Source organism: Microcebus murinus, chromosome 10 (genome assembly GCF_040939455.1).
Source record: "Microcebus murinus isolate Inina chromosome 10, M.murinus_Inina_mat1.0, whole genome shotgun sequence".
Classification (NCBI taxonomy): Eukaryota; Metazoa; Chordata; class Mammalia; order Primates; family Cheirogaleidae; genus Microcebus; species Microcebus murinus.
The window spans coordinates 10,895,845-10,916,334 of NC_134113.1; the positions used below are offsets into that span (position 1 = coordinate 10,895,845).

Below are 20,490 nucleotides of genomic sequence, written 5' to 3' on the forward strand. Positions count from 1 at the left end.
GTGACACGTCCCCATGATGGACACTGCTCGGTAACAAAAGGCACAGACCGCGGCACATGCAGCAGCATGGATGGATCTCGAAAGCGTGCCGAGTGAAAGAGCCTCACGTGAGATGCCACACACTGTGCGACCCCGTTTATGTGACATTCTAGAAAACGCAAAGTAGCTACAGTGGCAGAAAGCAGATCAGCGCTTGTGCGCGTGAGTTGGGTGGTGGGGTGGAGGTGGGGAGAGACGGAGGCGTGAACTGCACGGGGCTGGGAGGAAAGTTCCATGGTGGTGGAGATGTTCTGCGTGTTCTGTGTCTTGGCTGCGGTGGGGGTTTCATGGGTATACATATCTGTGGAAATGAATGGAATTGTGCACTTTAAATGGACACGATTTATTATATGCAAATTATATTTCAATATAGATACTTGGACCAAAAAAAAAAAAAAAGAAAGGGCAGGGCACGGTGGCTTGGGTCCATATTCCCAGCACTCTGGGAGGCCAAGGCAGGAGGATCACTTGAGGCTAGGAGTTTGGGACCAGCCTGGGCAGCATAGAGAGACCTCGTCTCTAAAAGAAGAAAATTAGCTGGGCGTGGTGGTACCCACCTGTGGGCCCAGCTACTCAGGAGACTGAGGCGGCAGGATAGCCTGAGCCCAGGAGTTTGAGGTTGCAGTGCGCTATGATCACGCGACTGCAATCCAGCATGGGTGACAGAGCGAGACCCTGTGTTTAAAAAAAAGAGAGAGAGAGAGAAAGAAGGTGAGGAGGCTAGACCAGAGGTCGGGGCTGCTGCATCATGATCATGGCCTTGGTCATGTGAACTTGGGCCTCATTCTCCCCACCTGTGAAACAGGAATCAAATAAGGAAACAGATTCACTCCCAGTGCGGTGGCACAAGTGCATCAGCCTGGACAAGTTGGTGAGCCTCAGTGTATCTCGGTTTCCTCGTCTGTAAACTGGGGGAGCAGTGGAGCCCCAGCACCTGTGCTTACAGCAGTGCTTGCCGTTCTGGGGCACGCAGGTACGCTCCTGTCCTTCTAGCCCGCGCCCACCTGCCGCTGTTGTCAGAGCTGCCTCACTTCCCCCACTCGCCATCCTGCTGGCCCTGGCTGTCCCCAACCCAGGACCTCCTACAAACGGAGGACATTCCAAGAGAAGGGGTCCAGGGTTCCTGTGTCATTCTCAGTGCTGGTTACAAGTTCTTCAGCGGCAGCTTTCTGTTCTTCCATGTTTTGTATCCACTGCAGTTACCAAGCCCAGAGCTAGGTATTCAGGTGACGTATAATTGATGCATGTAGAATGAAGGAGGGAGTCAATGGCTTTAAGTCAGGGAGAGTTTTTGCCTGGGCTGTCCTGGAGAAGTAGCTTTCTTGGAATAGAAAGCAGGTGCGATTTTAGTATCACCATGGCCATGCATGGTTGGGCAGGTTGTGTACTGCACAAAAAGCTCCTTCCTAGGAGAGTAAGGGATAAAAATCAGCACATATACAACTTTCCAAGCCATGTGGCCACACTCGTTGGATGTGTGTTTCCAGAGAGGTGCATCATTATTCTTTTATCTTCCTTTTCCTTTCTTTTAAAAAATGTTTTGTTCTGGACTAATTTTAGATTTACAGAAAAGTTGCAAAGATAGTAAGACAGTTCACATATATCTTTCACCCAGTTTTCCCTTATGTTAATGTCATTTACATAATCACAGCATGTTTGTGAAAACTAAGAAATTACTATTGGCATAGTCCTAGTACAATTTCAGATTTGACTTGGATTTTACTACTTTTTCCACTAATGTTCTCTATTTAAAAGCTAATTTAATTATTTGACTTAATTTAAGAAGTTGCATCTATACATGAAACATTTGCTTTTTTTCCCCTCAAGAACTATGGATGAATTCTTTTTTTAAAAAAAAATATTTATTTAATTTATTTATAACTGACACCATAATTGTACATGTTCAGGAGCACAATGTGATGTTTCAGCACAGGTAATGATCAAATCGGGTAATTACCACGTCTGTCACTTTAAACAGTTATCGTTTCTTTGTGGTGACAACATTGAAAATCGTCTCTTGTAGCTATCTTGACGCATACACCACACTGCTATTTGCCGTGGCCACCCTGCCGTGTGGTAGAACACAGAACTCGCCTTCCGTCCAAGCGTGACTCCACTGATGCTCTCTCTGTTCGGGCGTCCGGGGTGCGCACTGCAGAAATGCCCGAGGGGCTGGCGGGTGGGGAAGAATGAGGGTGTAGAGGAGCATCCAGGACAAGTCCGAAGGTGGCCTGTGAGGGAGGGGCCTCGGCGTGGCCCTGGCCTCCTGGCCTCCTGACCCCAGCTGGGGCCGTGAAGTGCTTCCCACCGTCTCACTCAGCCCGTGCAGAGCGCAGAGGAAAGACATCTGTGTGTTGGTGGCCTTACTAGTTGACTTGCCCAAGGGTCAGAGTAGGCTCTTGAGGAAGTTGCATTTCCCTTTCCGCAAAAGCCATCTTCACGAACCCGGGAGCTCGTGTGAACCGCTCTGGAAAGGTCAGCCTCCGGCGCCTGGGGGACGCTGGGCTCTGCGTCCAGCAGCCCCGGCCTTCCGCACCTCCTGTGGGTTTCCTGGCTGGTCCTGAGTGACGAGTCCAGGGTGGGTGGCCAGTGGCTCTGCACCTCCACTCCCTTGCCTTCTCCCTGGAGCTGGAAACATGCTGGGTTGGGGAGTGGTAGCGACGGAGCCGGCTGAGGAGAGCTGATGTTTTCCTGAGTCTGTCCAGGGAGCCCTCCTGGCTAAGGGGGAGCACGCACTCTCCCCACGAGCTGAGAACTCAAGTTTTGTCCCCCAGACAGCAGCTGGGGCAAGAAGGACTCAGAGTCACCTGCCCTTGGGGTTGATTTCTGGCTGAGTGGTCCTAGTGAGTCACCTGACTTCTCAGACCCTCAGTTTCTGCATCAGTGCAATGGGCCACGGTTCCCAGTCCCCTGGCCTCGGACAGGCGTGGCTGGTATGGGTGCTGCCCGCCACTCCCCATCAGCCGGCCCCGCCTCCCTTCCTGCCTCATCGCCCCCTCCCCGCCACCTCTCCGCCCCGCCACCCAGGGACTCCTGCACAGGCCTGGCCCGGGCAGCCTCCTGCCTTCACTCGGGCAGTGCCCCACCTGCAGTGCCCTCTCTCGGACGCCACGTGTCCAGGGCCAGCTTGAATGCCACCTTGCAGGCCCCCGGCTCTCCCTCTTGGTGACTCTGAGGTTTTCTCTCTGTAGATCCCTGTGGCCCCATTACTTCCTGCCTCACGAGGTCACGCTTTCCCCTCTCCAAAGAGTGTGAATTCTAGGGACGGGCTGTGTCCCTCGAATGCTGGAAGCACCAGCACCAGTACTGTGCCTGGCACACAATAGGCACTCTTTAAATGCTATGCTTACAATCGAGGGGAGCAGAATTCTTGGAAACTTCGAGTTCTTGGAGAACCACCTCTGGGCCTGCTCCAAGGGCAGGAGTCTCCAGCGGGATGCCCCAGATCCCCTGCGGGAGCCCGAGCAGGTGCCGTGGGGACGGGACTCGGGCCAGCCCCGCACCTGAGCGCCCCAGCTGCTCTTTGGCTGCACGCCCCGCCCTCTGCAAACGGCTGTGGGGCAGCCGCTTGGGCAAGTTCCCCTTCCGCTTCCTCCTGCCTCCTGCGCCCGCTGCTGCTCAGCCCGGCCGCGCCAGCCTCTCCACGCCCCTGGTGCCGCAGACACGCTCGGCCCTGAGCTGTCACCGCCGCCGCTGCCCAGGCTCCAGACACGATGCAGGCCATCAAGTGTGTGGTGGTGGGAGATGGGTAGGTACCTGGCTGGACTTCCTCGCAGCCCCTCCTGGACACCCCGAGACCGTCCACCCTGGCGCCCGGGGACGGCCCTGCCCCGCAGACGTAGGTGTCCTGGGGCGAAGCTGGGAGAGTCGCCTCCTTCGCCCAGGACCCGGAGGGGACACCCTGGGGTGGGCTGAGGACAGCTTCGCTCTCCTCGGCCCACCCCACCCCGGAAGCCACCTGGGTGGAGGGTGCAGGACTGCAAGTGGGGTTTCCTGGGGTCCCTTGCCTGTACCCCAGAATCTGGGGACAGGTCTCCCAGGAAGCTCGGCCTCAGTCTTCAACTCTGTGGATGCAGGTGGAAGGTGGAAAACCAAAAATTGGGCCTTGGTCTCCAGGCTGACCCGGGCTCTGGTCACTGGCTTGGTGCTGCTGTGCGGCGTTGGGCAGGTCACAGCACCTCTCTGAGCCTCAGCTTGGCCATCTGGGAAGGGGCCTATGCTCCTAGGGTTGCTGTGGGGTCACTTGAGATATGCTGAGTGTCTGTCTTGCCAGCGTGTGCCCAATAAATGTCCCCTCCTTGCCGCCCCCCTTCCCTCCCTGTAGCCGCTGGCTTGGGAGCGTCTGCAGGGATGAAGGCAGGGAGCAGAGGGCAAGGGGGCTGCTGAGAGGCAGGGGGAGGGAGGGAGGAATGGACAAGGCTGGGAGGGTGACTGTGGGGACCAGGCTGGGCCGAGGGCCCCCCTCAGTTGTCAGAGCTCAGTGGCCTTAGGCTATCACGTCCCATGTGCCTCAGTTTCCTCATCTGTAAAATGACAGGTCCAAACTGTCTGTCTCTCGTGCCTGCCAGCGACAACTCAGGGTCCAGCCCACAGCCCCTCCTGGGGTTTTCTGTTAAGTTCATCCAGCGTGCTCTCGCCCGGCAGGGCCTCTTGCTGGCCGTCCCATTCCACAGACGGGCAGCCTGAGGCCTTGGGAGGCTTGGATCTCTCCCCGCCTGGGTCCCAGCAGCCCCGTCCTGGCCCGGCGGCGGTTTGCCAGGAGCCCTCAGCTGATTCTGAGGCAGGGGCTTATCTGCGCCCACCGCAGCTCACTTCCGCTTTGCATCTGATCGGAGGAGGGGAGGGCGGAAGTCAGGGCAACGGTCCAGCCTTTCAAAGTTACCTTGGTGGCAGAGGAGAGGTCGAGCCACCCCCTCAGAGCAGGAAGTGACGGAGCCAAGCAGGGCTAGGGGAGCCCCAGAGCCGCCCCTCTGGCCCTGTGCTTCCCGCCGAGCGCCTGTGCCCCTGCGGGCCTGGCACCGAGGATGGCGCGCACCACTTGCACGGCGCCTCCGGTGTGCGGGCACTGGGCTCAGCCCGCCGCCCTCTCCTACCCTCCCACCCAGCCTCAGGGACATTGGGTCCATTTTACAGCTGGGAACTGAAGCTCAGAGCAGTAGCCTGCCGGAGCCTCGCGGGGTTTGAGCCCAGGCCTCTCTGCCTGCGGAGCCCGCGCCCGCGGGGCGCTCTGCGGCGGGGCGGAGGGAAGGGCAGGGCCCGACCTAACCTCGCAGGAGCTGGCTGCCGCGACACACCCCAACCCAGCACTTCCATGGGCATCGTCCGGTTTACTTCCCAGCACGCTCCAAAGAGGAGGGACTCATCCCTATTTCCTAGATGGGGAAACTGAGGCAAGGGGAGGTTAAGTGACTTACCCCAAGGTCATCCTGCTGGTAGGGGGTGGAGCTGGGATTTGACGCCCAGGGGTAGGATGGCAGAGCCCGGGTCAGGCACCAGGGGCCCCGTGGCATTGCCTAAGTGCTGACCCCTCCGTCCCATGTCACTGGCGCCGGGCAAGCTTGTTAAAAATGCAGATTCCCAGTTCTGCCCCCACCCACAGATCAGAATCTCGGGGCAGACCCTGAAGCCGTACAGGCCTGGGCCAGGGCAGAGGCTGAGCCTTCCCGGAGGACCAGGCAAGCGCTCAGAAGCCGCCCACGCCCCAGGCAGACCCATGACCGCTGTCCCCTTGCGCTTTCTGTCTTCCAGAGCCGTGGGCAAGACCTGCCTTCTCATCAGCTACACCACCAATGCCTTCCCGGGGGAGTACATCCCCACCGTGTGAGTCCGGGGGGCAGGGGCCCAGCCTCCTCCCGCAGTCCGGGCTGGTGTGGGCACTTGGGGCCAGGCCGGAGCCACAGTCCGCAGCCTGGTGGGCCGTTGTGGGGGTGGGCGCTGGGGAAGGGGTGGAGGGCTGGCCATGGCCTCCAAGCAGAGCCTCCAAGCAGGGCCTCCAAGCAAAGGGAGGTGGAGGAGGGGCTCGGGCAAGGGTGGGGGTGGGAGGGGTGCGCTGGAGAAGCAGAGGGGAGGGGAGGTGGGGCAGGACGTGGTCCAGGCGGCCTGACTTCAGGGGTGGCCACATGGGGACAGGTGTGGGGCAGCAGGGCAGGGCCGTGTGCAGGCCCGCCGGAGGCCTTGCCCTGTGCTGCAGGGCCTGCAGGCAGGGCTGTCACCTGACAAGGTGGGAGGAGTGTGTCAGGGTCAGACTGGGGAGGGAAGTATGACTGGAAGGCGCCAGCCCCGCCCCGCCGCCCTCAGCCCCCCACCCCCAGGACGACCTTGATTCCCTAGCGGGGTGCGAGGGCCTGCGTGGCCTCGCTTAGCCTCCCTGCGGCTCCATCACCCCTCACTCGTCTTCACGCCGCCTGCTTCCGCCTGGGCATTTCTCTCCCTGCCTCCCTCCCTTCCTCCCTCCCTCTCTTCCTTCCTTCCTTTCTTTTTTAGGCAGGGACTCACATTGTCATCCATGCTAAAGTGCAGTGGCTAGATCATAGCTCACCACGACCTTGCACTCCTGGGCTCAAGCAGTCCTCCTGCCTCAGCCTCCTGAGGAGCTGGGGCTACAGGCATGTGCCACCATGACTAGCTAATCTTTAATTCTTTTATAGAGGTGGGGGTCTCTGTGTTGCCCAGGCTGGCCTCAAACTCCTGGCCTCAAGTAATCCTCCCACCTCAGCCTCCCAAAGCACTGGGATTTTAGGTGTGAGCCACGGTGCCCAGCCTCCCTGGGCATTTCTACCTCAGGGCCTTTGCTCAAGCCGTTCTCTCTGCCAGTTGTGCTTTTTCTCCACATATCTACCTGTTTAAAGCCTTCAGGCCCAGCTGCAGTGCCCCCTCCTCCAGGAAGCCTTTCTGATCTAGCCCAAAGGGGTCTCTGACACCCCAGAGTGACTATCTGGTCTCCCCCAGGGCCACGAGCCTGTCTGGCTCTGTCTGGGCTTCCCTGCTGTCTCGTGCACAGGGTGACGTGCACACCGCCTTACACACAGCGCGTGTGTTTCGAGTTGGCCTGAGTTGAACATCACGGGAGAGCCCTGGAGGGTCAGTCCCGGCTGCCGGCTGCCGAGGGCCTGCTGAGTCTGGGCCCTGCAGGCGAAGCCACACACAGGTGATCTCATTCGATCCTCAGGAGTGGTGCCATCGTTGCAGGCACCGTGGGACGCTGAGGCTCACAGCGGCCAAGGGGCTTGTCCCGCAGGGTGCCCCAGGCTTGTCTGGCTGCAGAGCCTCACGGGGGCCTCTTTTTAAAAAAATATGAATGGGGCTCCACCTCAGGAGTGGGGATCAGGCTCTCCCAGAAGGGGCAGGGCCGGGTGGGAGAACAGTGCCCGGGGCCAAGACGCCCCTGACCCACCCCATGACAGGAGCCCACTACCCCGTCCCAGCCCGGCAGCCTGGCGCCTCCTGGCCCACCCGGGCAGCGCTTGGCAGCGCCTCGCTCCCTCTGCTCGGATCCCTCCCGGAGACCCTGGGCTCAGCTGCCCAGACGTCCCAGTGCAGGCAGGAGGGAGGCAGGTAGGCAGGAGAGGACAGGGAAACCGGGCAGGGACCTGGAGCGCCGATTCTGCCTCAGCTCAGTCCTGCTCCCGGTGAGCGCCCTCCGCACCTGCCCAACCTGCCGGCGAGAGGGACGACGCTCCTCCCTGTTCTTCAGTCGGCAAACACTCAGGGTCCCGCCAAGGGCCAGAGCGGCAGCTCTAGGCAGGTGCAGAGTTGGGTAAGGCGGCGCCTGCTGAAGGCTGTTGTCACCAGGAGAGTGTTGTCACTGCCTGTCTCGGAGTCACTCTGGATGCTGGCTCAAGACCCCATCCTGTCCTGACTGTGGGCCAATCACTGCCCCTCTTGGAGCCTCAGTTTCCTTTCCTATAGGAGGTGGGGGCAGGGAGATCCCACACTTGCCCGGTGCCTCCCCTGCATGGGGACAAGCACAGCTGGCCTGCCCAGGCCAGGCTGAGGCCGGCTGCTCTCAGCCTCCCCTCCAGCCCCTGGTGGCCCTGCATGGACTTGCTGTCCTGGACAACCCTGAAGAAGCGGGCAGAGCAGGCCAAACGCGGTCTGCCTTCCCAGGCCTAGAGAGTGGGGTCAGAGCACCCTGCAGGCCAGCTCCGTGGGCGTGCCACCTGTGCAGTCGCACAGGGCCGCGTGCTCAGCAGCGTCCTGCACCTCGTGTGATGCTCTGCTGTCCCCGTCTTGAAATTCTTAATTTTTGACCAAGGGGTCCTGCGTTTGCATTTTGCGCTGGGCCTGCATCCCTCCCTCCTGTGCCTTCTGCCCCAAAGTTGCTCAGCCCTGGACAAGCCCCCAGGGGATCCTGCCAGGGCTGACGCCCGAGCCCCTGTAACAGGGAGGGTAAATTAAGTCACACTGGGCCTTGGCATTGGAGGGGGAGGAGGGAGAGAGGGTAGGTGGGGAAAATGGCAGCCGAAGATCTCTGGTGCCTGAGATAAAGGTGGGGGCTCCTGGGGCTGGGCGGGAAGCTTGCGGGGGGCGGGGTGGTGTTGCCGCAGACACAGGTCAGATAATTGAGGAGCTGGCCTGCCGCCAGGGTTGGGGGTTAACAGCTAAGGGGGACCTGAACCTGTGGCAGTCACTTTCTGCGCAGGCTGCCCCCGACTGGCTCTCCTGTCCCCTCCTTAATTGGGCATGTCCTGTGGTATATATAGCTGGAGATTCTCTGAGGCATAGAACCGTGAGGGGAGGCACCCACTTGAGGGACCCACCCCACACCGTGGCATTTCTAGCCTGGTGACTTACATCCTAGGCCCAATATTTGAGCCGGGGTGCCCTGTGAGAACTTAGCCTCCAACTTCAACCCCCAGCCCCCATTTCACAGATGGGAGAGTGAAGCCTGCTCCGTGGGTGGCCCAAGCTGGGTGCCTGGGACACAGGGCGTCTCCCCCTTATACCTCACCTCCTTGTAAGCTCGCTCCACGGAGCCCAGGTGAGCTGCAAAAGTGAAAGTTAGAGAGAGACGGTCCTGGCCTAATCCCGCCGTGGTGTCCCTTCACGCTGAAACCCATCCTGCCGTTCCACGCCCTGGACGACAGCCGCCTCCTCCTGGCCTTGGTTAACTTGCACCCCTTACCACTCCCCTCCGCACGCTCGGGCTGCCCCACGCACCCCAGGCCAAGCCTCTCCGCCCGCTCTGAGCCGGGCACCCTGCCCGTCATTCAGTGCCCTGCTCTGGTCTGGCCTCCCCAACCCCGCCTCAAGCAGCCCTGCCCTCCCAGGCCCCTCCACCCCCTCCCTGCCCGCGTCGCCCACAGCCCCCCACTATCCACTCCACCCCGCGGCTCCCCTGCGGGGCGCGCCAGGGCCCCTCCAGCCGTTCCTGCCCCCGCTCTCCTGCCACTCAGCTTGTCGTCCCCTCGTGGTGCCCGGCTGGCTGCAGCCTCTGCCTTCACTCGGCACCGCTTCTGCTCCGTCTTCTGTCCCGCCTGCCCTCTTCTCCTCCAGCGCCCTCTCCGTTCACCGCGGCGCCGTGAGAGCCTCCCCTCTGGTCCTCCAGCTTCCCGCTAACCTCTGGGGAGACCCGCACCCCGGCCCAGAGGGCCTTTCCTACAGGCAGACCCGACTGCGGCACGCCTGCCTGCTCGCACCCCGCCCCTCGGTGGCTCCTGTGTCCCGGGAGATGGCCCAGAATCCCCGCTGTGTCCACCCCTCCCCCGACCTGGCCCGTCCTTCCTCATCCCCAAGTCACCAGCCAGTGCCCTGTGGTCTCTGGGTTCCTCGAATGCGCTGTCCTTCCTCCTTGTGGTGGGTTTGGGTGGTGGTCAGGTGACACCTGAGGGTGGGTGACATCTGACCCCTGTCCCCTGCCCCAGTCCCCTCTTCCACCCTTTCCAGGGCTGGGGCTGGGCCTGCAGCCAGAGGCCAGGCTTTGTCTCCCGCTGGCTGGCAGATCTTGGGCAAGTCCCCTCCTCTGGGAGCCTCAGTTTCTTGGTCTGGAAAATGGGGCCAGGGCTGGCTGTGGTGGCGTGCTCAGGCTCTGGCTGCTCGTGGGGTTCTTAAGTAAGGGGGAGCCCCGGGGGCTTCACCTCGTAGACACATCCTCACAGCTGCCCCTCAGGCTCCGGCAGCAGGTCCTCTGGGGGGGGCGCAGTGGGGGCCTCTGGGGCCGTGGGAAATGAGACTGCCCGCTCCCGACTGTCCCAGCGGGGGCTGAACGTCTGTCTCTGCAGCCTCCTCCTGGCCCCTTGAGGAGCCGTTTTTTTCCTGTGTAGGTTTTAAAAATCCCTCCCCCCCCCACAGTGAAGAGATTGAGGCTCAGAGAAGCTAAGTCACTCAGCCAGGGTCACACAGCCAGGAAGATGTGGCTTCACAAGGAATTCTTTGTTCCCTTCCAGCCCAGGCAGTTGCCCCGGGGGGAACCGACCCTCCTGGGCTCATTTGTTCAGTTATGAAGGTGTCCCAGGGGGGTCAGGGCTGGAGTCCCAGCTCCAGTGAGTTGGCTGGCCTTGGAAAAGCTACTGACCTGTTGGGGCCTCAGTTTCCTCATCTGTCTAAAGGGAGTAACTTGAGGTCCTCTTGTCTTGGGTCACCCGGGACTTCAAGACTTAACGTACAAAGGCCCCCGCCCCCGGCCTGGCCACAGGGCAGACGCTGGTGCTGTTCAGAGTCCCAGCTCTTTCCACGTTGCCACGGCCCCGAGGTCCTGGGGGTGACCCAGAGGAGACAGAGGCCTTTGCCTCAAGGAATACTGGGCGTCTTCTTGGCACTAGAATTTCATCGTAGCTGGGTGCTAGAGGAGGTAGTGTCCCGGCGTCCCCAGCTCGTCCCAAAGGTGTGTTTTCTGGTCAAAGCCAAACACAACACAAGCACTTCTTTTCCCATCATGCCTAGTTGTGTCTCCCACAGGTGCAGGTGGTACCCGGGGTAGGTACCAGCAGCACCTGCCAAGCCCCACCCCCGTGCTGGCCCCAGGGTGCGGTGAGGAACAAGCCAGGGCTAGCGCCAAGGTGCCCAAGGGCTGCCGGTTGGGGTTGGGTGGTGGCTCCGACCTGCCTTGGGGTCAGGAAAGGTTTCCTGGAGCAGGTGGCATTGAGCTGGGGCTGGAGGGGTGAGTAAGAGTCAGCCTGGCAGTGAGGAAGAAGAAGGGAGAGGGGGAGGGGGAGGAAGGAGAGTGAGGTCAGGCCCCGTGTCTGCAGGATCTTCCCAGGTCGGAGGGTCAGGGGCGTTTGAGAGCTGAGAGGCGGCCAGGGGCACCCTCCCGGCTGAGCAGGCACGGTGTGGGACACACGCCAGGCCGCCCACTCTTTTGACGGGTGGCTGGGGACTCCTCGGGAGCGGGGTCCTCAGAGCTACTCTGAAGCCTTCGGGCCCTGCAGCCTGGCAGCGAGCAGCGTCCTGCACGTGGGCTTCGTGGGAGAGGTGGCCCTGAGGGGTCCAGCTCAGCGCAGGTTCGTTCCGTCCCACCTGCAGTCCCTGGGTGCCAGGCCCGAGGCCGTGGAGATGAAGCTGACATGTGCCCGGCCCACACGGCCCACAGACCCTCGAGGGGAAAGGGGCACACTCAGTGCCTACGCATGATCGGGGCAAAGCACACCTGAGAGGGGAACGGCCAGCCCTTCCGGGTGGGGACAGGGAGGTGCCCGCCGAGGAGGCCTTGCCTGGGCAGGGTTTTGCAGCATGCCTGAGACAAGAGAGAAGAGGGGCTGGAGGGTGTTCCGAGAGAGGCAGCAGCCCGAGGGTGTGGAGGACCACAGGGCCCGAGGGTGGGAATATGTGGACGGCTGAGGTGGGGAAGGGCGAGCCGGGCAGGGCCCTGTGTGGACAATTGCAGGGAGGCAGGCAGTGTGAGCCTTGCCCCGGGAAATGGCTTGGCTTGGGAGGAGTAGGAGGAGAAGCCAGAGGAGCCTGAGGTCTCAGTGGGCCAGGTCAGGAGATGAGGAGCAGGGCCTGTGCGGGTGACCTCAGTGAGAAGGTCAGGCGGCGAGGGCGGCCTTGGAGGCACAGCCATGGCAGGGGACGGTGAGCACTGGTCATAGAGTCAGACAGAGATGGCGTCTCACCTAGCTTGGTCACTCACTGGCTGTGTGGCCTTGGACGAGCAACTGTACCTCTCTGATCCCAGTGTTCTCTTGCACAGCATGAGGAGGGATGTGAGTAGTGACAACTTGCTTGTAAAGCCTCCCCCGCTCTGAGCTTGGAGCCTGGGCTTGGCCCTCCCAGGGTCCCTGGACTGCCCCTTCTCTGGTGGTCGTCAGGCGTGTGTCCAGTGTCTGGCCCCTTACCCGACTGGGGGTGGGCCGGGCTTGTGCCCCGTGGCGTCCCTGGCACTGGCTCCGTGCCAGGGTGCCCAAAGAATAAATCTGGGCTCATCTCACTGCCCTGGAGGCCTCCCGGTGCCGGCGGGGACATGTTAGCGGTCGATACCGGTACCCGCCCCATCCCCTCCCCATGTGCCCTTCCAAGGGCTGGTGACTGGTGGCTTTTGGGGTGCACTCCAGGGGGGCGGAAAGGCCCCAGGAGCAGCTCTCTGCCAGTGGAAGGTGGGAGACAGTGGATGGTACCCAGTTTTTGGCCCCCAGGGCGCCCTGAGTGTCTCCCAGGTGGCCCAGCGTCCCTTCCTGGACTCCTCCCCACTCGCCTCTGCAGCTTCCTGGGGTTGCCCCCAGATAAACCACATATGCCCCCTCCTTGTCTTAGGGTTTGCTTCTGGGGGGATGAATGAATCCCCTAAGACGGGGGTGAACATCCCTTCAACAAGTGTCAGGAAACAATCCAGGTGTCCAGCACGGGAGGTGGGTAAAGCATATTCTGATCACAACTTGGAGGAAAAGTTATCCAGCCTCAAAGGACAGTCGAAGGTAGAAAAATGGTCAAGAGATAATATTTTCCTTTTTTTTTACTTGCATTAAAATGTTTTAATATAATGAATCAATAATGAAAAAAAGAAAATCCAACTGCATAGTGCTGTGTGACTCTGGGCCACTTGCAGACCCTCTCTGGGTCTCAGCCTCTGAATGGAACAACACGGGGCTAGATGGGAGTCCCGGGGCTCTGGGGCTTGGGACTGACTTGCCTCTGTCTTGCCTGCTCCCCACAGGTTTGACAACTACTCAGCCAACGTGATGGTGGACAGCAAACCTGTGAACCTGGGGCTGTGGGACACTGCCGGGCAGGAGGACTACGACCGCCTCCGGCCGCTCTCCTACCCCCAGACGGTGTGCTGCCCCAGCCCCTCCTCGCCGTCCTGGCGTTCGCGCTCTGTTCCCTCTGCTTGGAATGCCCTTCCAGCCAGCTCGGCCTGGGGAGCCCTGACCCGCCCCTGAGGCCCAGCTGGCGGGGTGCCGCCCCCCATCTCCAGGCAGAGCAGGGACTCTGCCCCGAGCTCCCCCAGCCCTGCCTGTTCCTGTCGGGACAGTGACCCCAGCCTTCTGCCCTGTGGGCTCCGGCACCCCGGCTTCCAGCGGCGGGCAGGGGGACCCTGCACAGGGCCCCAGCAGGCAGCCCAGGGTGGCGGGCCCGGGGTGCTGGGGGAGGCAGGGGAGTGGGGTGCCTGCAGGTGGCTCTGTGACCGCTAGGCCCTGGGGTCCTTGGCTGTCCCTCCAGCGTGGGCAAGGAGAGGGCTGCGGCCGGCACTCAGACGGTAGCATGGCCAGCAGTGTGGACTCTGGAATCCCCAATCCTCCCCTTCCAGGGAGCACCTCAGCAAGCCCTTTAACTGTCGTGAGCCTCGCCTTCCCATCTGTGCAATGGGTTAGCAGCAGGGTGGAGTAGTTAGTTAGCAGCAGAGTAGTTAGTGCCCATCCGTGCAATGGGTTAGCAGCAGAGTCGTTAGTTCGCTGCAGAGTGGGTGTGAGCACAGCCTCTCAGAAGAGGCCTCGGCCTGCAGCAAGTGCCAGACAGCAGCGGGGCAGGGGACCCCGGGCCCCCTCACAGGCGACCCTCCTTGCCTGCTCTGCCCCCAGGACGTCTTCCTCATCTGCTTCTCCCTCGTCAGCCCGGCCTCCTACGAGAACGTCCGCGCCAAGGTGAGCTGGGCCAGCCGGCGCCGGGGGCGCAGGGCGGGTGACGCTGACCGGGAGGGAGGGATGGCTGGCAGCTTCCGGCTGGTCCCTGGGCAGCAGAGGCCATGGGCGGCCAGGGTCCCCAGTGCCAACCGGGGCCGGTGGGGTCCTGGGGCAGACGCGGAGGGGTCTCGGAGGGCTGGGGCAGTTCACGTGACTCCAGGCTTCTGTGATCCTGCCCCGCTCCTCCCTGCACAACCTCACGTCCACCTCTGTTGCCTCGGCCTCGCCTCCTGCTTGTCTCCCGTCTCTGCACGAAATCTCGCGCCTCCTTTCCTACCCCTGTGTGCCTGCGCCCCCTTCCTGCGCCCCCTCCCTGCGCGCCTCCTGTGTCTCCCATGTGTGCATGCCCACCTGGCCTCCCCACGACCCGCCCCTCTCCTGCACGCTCGCACGCCCGCGCTTCCCGCACAACCTCGTGTCGCCCGCCCCGCCCAGTGGTTCCCCGAGGTGCGGCACCACTGCCCCAGCACGCCCATCATCCTGGTGGGCACCAAGCTGGACCTGCGGGACGACAAGGACACCATCGAGAAGCTGAAGGAGAAGAAGCTGGCTCCCATCACCTACCCGCAGGGCCTGGCGCTGGCCAAGGAGATTGGTAGGGGCTCGGCTCAGAGCGGGGCCTGGACGCGGGGCAGCCCCACTCAGCCTCGTGGAGGCGTGAACGCGGGCTCCAGGCCACACGCTACCCGGTTCAAACTCTGACGGTGCCTCACTCTAGCTGTGTGACCTCGGGCAAGTCACTTAGCCTCTCTGTGCCTGTGTGTCCTCATCGGCAAAGCCTGGGAGCTCCTGCCTCGCACGGAGGCTGGGGATTAAGTGAGCTGACACGCGTGCGGCACCTGCGCGCGGCGCGCCCCGTGTGGGCAGCAGTAGTGGCTGTCAGTGGCGGTGGAGCGCAAGGGCCGTGTCCGGAGCAGACGGAGGCAGGCATGGCGGGGCTGCTGGGGCTGCTTGCGGGAGGAGCAGCCAAGCAGAGCTTCCTGGAGGAGGTGCCCCTGCTTTAGAATTGAGGGGTGTTGCATTCCCCTCCACCTCCTCCCACCTCCCTCTCCTCACTCCCTGGCTTCTCACCCCGACTCCCTCCTCTTTGCCGTAAGATCACGGGCCCAGAGAAGTAGCATGACTTCCCAAGGCCGCACAGCTGGTAGGTGGCCCAGCCGGGTTTGAAGGAAGGACAGCAAATTGCCGGCTTACTGGGGGGGCTCCTTGTCCTGGCTTGGGCTGCCTGCACAGGGGTGATGACCACGGCTCTGGCCTCTCCCACGGCCTCCAGGCCTGCTGGCTCTGTCCCTGTCCCTGGTCAGGGATAGGGCCACTCGCCCAAGAGCCCGGCACCCCCGCTGGGCTTGGCCCCTACGAGCTGTGCCCTCTGCCTCACCACAGGGTCCCGCAGGCCCAGGGCCAGGCCTCCCCACCCCCTCCCGCCTCAGCCCTGCCACCCTTCCTCCCGCCGGAACTGGGAGGGCCCTGGGGACTCGAGTCTCTTCACAGGAAGAGAAACCGCAGCCACCACCTCCCTCCTTCCCGTGACCAGCCCGGTGACACAGCCACCTTCCCCGGGGGGGATGCTTAAACCCGGGCCCCGCCCCGTGTTGGGGTCTCTGGCGGGGGGCTTGCCCCCCTGCCCTCTCTTCCTTCAGATCAGCCTGATCTCGGGCTCCTTCCGCCCGAGTCGCGGCCCGCGTGCTCCCCCTTCCCCTTCCACGCACGTGCCGGCCAGCGCGAGGGCCTGGGAGCCTGGATCTCCGCCCTGGCTCTGCCACTGGCGGGCTGTGTGAGCTTGGGATGGGGCTCCGCCTCTCTGGCCTCAGTGTCCCCATCTGCACAGCCAGGCCTGGACAATGCCCAGGGTCCCTTCTCCTCTGTAAGGAGGGGACTGGGCCCTGCCTCAGCCCTAGCCAATCTCTCCCGGCGGCCTGGGTGGACTGGGGCAGGGCAGTGACATGACGGTGCCTCAGACCAGTCAGGCTGGGGCTGGGGGTCGCCCTGGTACCTGCAGGGCTGGTGAGGGAGACAGCAGCCGCCACCGGCCACCCGGGCCCCGCCCTGGGCTGACAAGTGGGGGCAGCTCTGACCCGGCTAGTGACTGCCTGACATGCACCGTGCACCTCCTGGTGCCAGCCCCAAACGCCCCGCTGCATTCTCACAGCAACTGTGACGGGCAGACTCTTGCCACCTGCACTTTACAGAAGAGGAAACTGAGGCTTGGGGAGAGGCCACTGGCTTACGGCCACATAGCCAGGATGTGGCAGAGTGCAGATTCGAACCCAGGCAGGCTGGTGCCTCAGTCACAAGGATCAGGGCTGTCTGCCCCCTCCGGGGACCTCCCCCCACACTCTCCCTGCCACTCTGCGGCCCCCGCCTCAGCCTGACGGGTCATCGCATGTCACTGAGTCCTGGACAAATGGGACTGAGGCCCAGAGAGGGGCTGGCCAGTGTCCGAGAGAGGCCAGCGGCAGAGCTGCGGTGGCCCCAGGCCCCCAGCTCAGAGCCCGTTGTGGAGAGGCGAGGGGGTGGGCGGGGCCGGCAAGGAGCTGGCTGTGGCACCTTGTTGGCACAGAGGGTTGTGGTGGCTGACCAGACTCCGGGCTGAGCTCAGTGCTCCGTTCTCACCAGCCAAGCCCTGGGACCACTGCCCCACTCCCTGGGGGACGGGGGCTCCCCAGGTGGAGGAGAGACATCCAGGGTGACTTGGAATAGTGACATCCTCTCTGAGCCTCAGTTTCCTTGTCCTGGCGCCACACTTCCTTCCTGCCCAGCCCCAGGCCTCCGTGGGCTTCCCCCCTTCCAGGGGCTGCCCCTCCGCAGTCCCGGCTCCCCCTTCCCAGCTGTGCGCCTGGGCCCGTGGCTTCCCCTCCCCGGGCCCGTTCCCTCCTCCGTGGCGTGGCAAGGCATGGCATTCCTTCACAGTGCTGTCGGGAGCTCCGTGCCTGGCACGGCGCAGGTGCTGGCCAGGGTCTGTCCCCTTCCTTCCCCGCAGAAGAGGAGCGGCCTCAGCGGAGGGGCAGAGTCCCCTCCCTCCCTTCTCTTCCTCTTGGCTCTGCCGTTGCCCCAAGCCCGAGGGCCGCTGGGCAGGGGGGTTTTCTGGTTCCGCACTTCAGGGAAACTGTTGGGGTTGTAGCGGACACGGGAAGTCACATGGGCTCCTTGCAGAAGGTCACAGAACACTGTCCCTGGGCGTGGGGGCTCAGCCTGCCTTTCTCGCTGTCTGTGCCCGGGTTCCAGGCAGCGGTGCCTGGGAGAGGCCTGTCCTGGGAGGGTGAGGGAGGGGCTCTCCAATGCCCATCCCCCTCACTGAGGGCCCCGCTGCCCCGGGTGGAGGGGAAACGTCCAGTGCGTGGCTTTGGTCTAGTCACATCCTCCACGAGCCTCGGTCTTCTCGTCTGTGAAACGGGTCTGATGCTGAGGAGTCAGATAATGTGCAGAGGGTTAGGAAGGGAGCCATGCAGCCCTTGGGCCTCCTGAGCAGTGTCCCTGGGGGAAGTCGTGCTGGCACGAAGCCGCTTTTTAGAAGATAGAGAGGAGCCCAGAGATTTGGGCGCTGAAACTGGAGCTCTTCCCTTCCCGGGGAAGTCTCAGAGTTCCTGCCTGCCTTCCGCAAATTAAGGGCTTATGTGTCCAAGAAAGACACAGACCTGCCCTGGAGGTCTTAACTTCTCCCACTGAATTCAAGCAGCTTCAGATGTGAGGAAACTGAGGCACAGTGAGGAAACTCCCTGTTCAGGGTGACACGATTCCCAGCTCCCAGGTGGCCCCATTGGTCCTGCAGCCCGGGTGGCAGCCCCCACAGCCCGGTGTTCAGTCGTGTGGCGCGGGGTGGGGGTGTTTGCCCTGAGGCCCCCAGACTCAGCCTCTGCCCTCCTGCTGCCCCCCACCAACCAGACTCGGTGAAGTACCTGGAGTGCTCGGCCCTCACCCAGAGGGGCCTGAAAACTGTCTTTGACGAGGCGATCCGGGCCGTCCTGTGCCCGCAGCCCACGCGGCCGCAGAAGCGCCCCTGCAGCATCCTCTAGGGGTAAGAGCCCTGGCCCCCACACTGGGACCCCTCCCCCACACCGGGACCCCGCCCCCACACTGGGACCCCGCCCCCACACACAGCAGGCTCCGGCTGGGAGGGGCATCCAGCCCTGGGCAGTGGCCCTCGCTTCGCTGAGAGTGGCCTTTAGGCCAGGACAGAAGAGGGGTGGGTACCGAGGTAGCCTCAGTTTCCCCAGCCTTCTTGTCATTTGCCGGAGGCAGTCCTACTCTCTGGAGCCCGTGTCCCAGCAGGAAGGCCCTGGGAATCAGAAAATGCCCAGTACCCTGAGCCCAGGCCTGGGGAGTCCCTGCGCCCCTCTCTGTCCATTCCAGCCGGGAGACTGAACACCACACCTGTGGGTGGAGGTGGCACAGACTGCGCTCCGGTACCCCTGGGGCAGACGAGGGCAGGCGGGCGTGCGTTGGTGGGTGGAGGTTGGAGGCAGCCAGCAAGGCTTCCTCTGGTTGAGACTAGAAGGACGGAGAGGACTGGATGCGGTGGGGAGAGCAGGAGGGCAGTCCCCGGGGGGAGGGCAGACCTCGACTGAGGCTCCGGGGTGGGAATGAGCTGTGAGCCAGGAAAGCATGAGCTATGGATTCTGCTTGTCCCCAGATTCTCATCCCCTGCCTGTCTCCCTTCCAGGTTGCTCCCCAGCCTCCCACCCAGCTGGTCCTGACCCTCTAGGGCCCATGCAAAGCCTGGTGGTGCCCCCGCTGGCCATGCTGCCCCTTCCCTGTGGCATTTCTTAGCAGATGGCTGCAGAGCTTGGCTCATCATCTTCTCCGCACCGGAGGTCCCCTGGGGCCGGGAGAGTGTGACTTTGTAGGCGCTGTATCCCCATCTGCTCATGTTCCTGCCTTGCCAGGGGCCAGCGGGGAGCCCCAGGACCCAGTAAGCCACCCCTGTGTTACTGCAGTCAGTGGCAGCTGCTGCATATGGAAGCATCTACCCATTTGCTCCAGTCCCCCCCAGTGCCTGACCCCCCTCTGGAAACCTCGGGCCAGATGGTCGCCAGCCACTACTTGTATACCTCCAGGAACAGGAATCTCAGTCCCTCCTGAGGCAGTCTGCTCCAATATTGAGAGGGCCTTGCTTGTCTGAAGGTTCTACTAAGCAAAAATGAGTATCTCAGAAGTTTGCTCCTCTGGTTTCAGTTCTCCTCTCTTGGGACAATATAAAACAAATCAAATTCTCTACGTTGTTGGGATATCTTCCCCGCCAACTAAGAGTCTGGGTTCAGCCGACCCCTGCCATCTCTCAGGACTTTCTGCTCCACCTGCAGGACCCTGAGCTTCATTTACCTGTGAGAGTCTTAAAACTTTCATGCCCTTCCCGCCAGGACTTTTGCTATTGCAAACAGCAAACCCAATTTAACCTGCTTAAGCAGAAAATAAATTTATTGATTACAGTTTGGAAATATCGTGACTTCAGGTGCAGCTTGATCAAGGGGGCTCAAAAGATGTCATCAAGGCTCGTTTTCCTGTACGCTTTGGCTCTGCCTTCTGCTGGCTGGTTCATTCTCAGGCAGGTGACTCTCAGGGCTTCATCCTCCCAAGTTCAAGTTCAGCCAAGCAAGCAGAGCAAGCGTCTGTCCTAGGCAAAGTTCTGACTAAGGCTTACTTGATGGACAAGCTTAGGTCCTGGCCCTTCAGCCAATCATATTTGTCAGAACGGTGCCATGTCCTGATTGGCCAGGCCTACACCACATGCTAGGCTGGGGCAAGTAGAGGCAACCCCAGCAAAACCACACTCATTGAGAGTCTGGCTGGAATTGGGGAATTTGGTATCAGGCAGCCAGAAACCTGCAACCTCCACTATTGGTGGTTGCGGAAAGTATCCAACCCAACAGTATAAGGGAATGATGCTGCGCCCAGCAGGCACTAAGCAAAGGTACGTTTCTTTGAAAGAGAGACGGGGTTATTGTAAGGATTTAGGAAGTTCATATAGAAAGTGTAACGGTGCCTGGCACGATCAGTCCCACTTTGGTGTTTGCTAAGTTACAGGGTAGGTGCTAGACTTCCCACCCCTGTGCACAACCTCTCTTCCCTGTCTTAGCCTTTCATTCATTCATTCATTCAGCACATATTTACTGGCCACCTCCTCTGTGCTAGGCACGGCCCTAGTGCGGCATCCAGGGGTGCACCTGAGCCTCTGCCCTGAGGGGCTGCCACTCTAGAGGGGCTAAGAGATGAAAGAGGCCGTTCCTGGCATCCCAGAAGCCCCTCAAAGCCCAGCCAGTGACATGCTCTGGGTTCCCATTTTCTGCCTTCCCAGAGCTCCTGGCCAGCCCCACCGCCCCTATAAGTCCTGGAGTTCTGCGGCAGGACCCCCAGGTCACTTGCCCCCTGGGCGCAGCCCCCGTGAAAGGGACTGGGTACA

General features: G+C 61.8%; 1 protein-coding gene across 1 annotated transcript; it reads left to right on the plus strand.

The window, feature by feature from the left end:
• The first annotated feature begins 3,605 nt into the window (after positions 1-3,605).
• RAC2 (Rac family small GTPase 2) lies at positions 3,606-19,528 on the plus strand. Its single transcript, XM_012787151.2, has 7 exons — positions 3,606-3,787; positions 5,788-5,859; positions 13,127-13,244; positions 13,992-14,054; positions 14,529-14,688; positions 17,976-18,108; positions 18,754-19,528. Exons 1-6 carry the CDS (start codon positions 3,753-3,755, stop codon positions 18,104-18,106), a joined length of 579 nt encoding a protein of 192 aa, XP_012642605.1. The 5' UTR covers positions 3,606-3,752; the 3' UTR covers positions 18,107-18,108; positions 18,754-19,528.
• Positions 19,529-20,490: the final 962 nt, after the last annotated feature.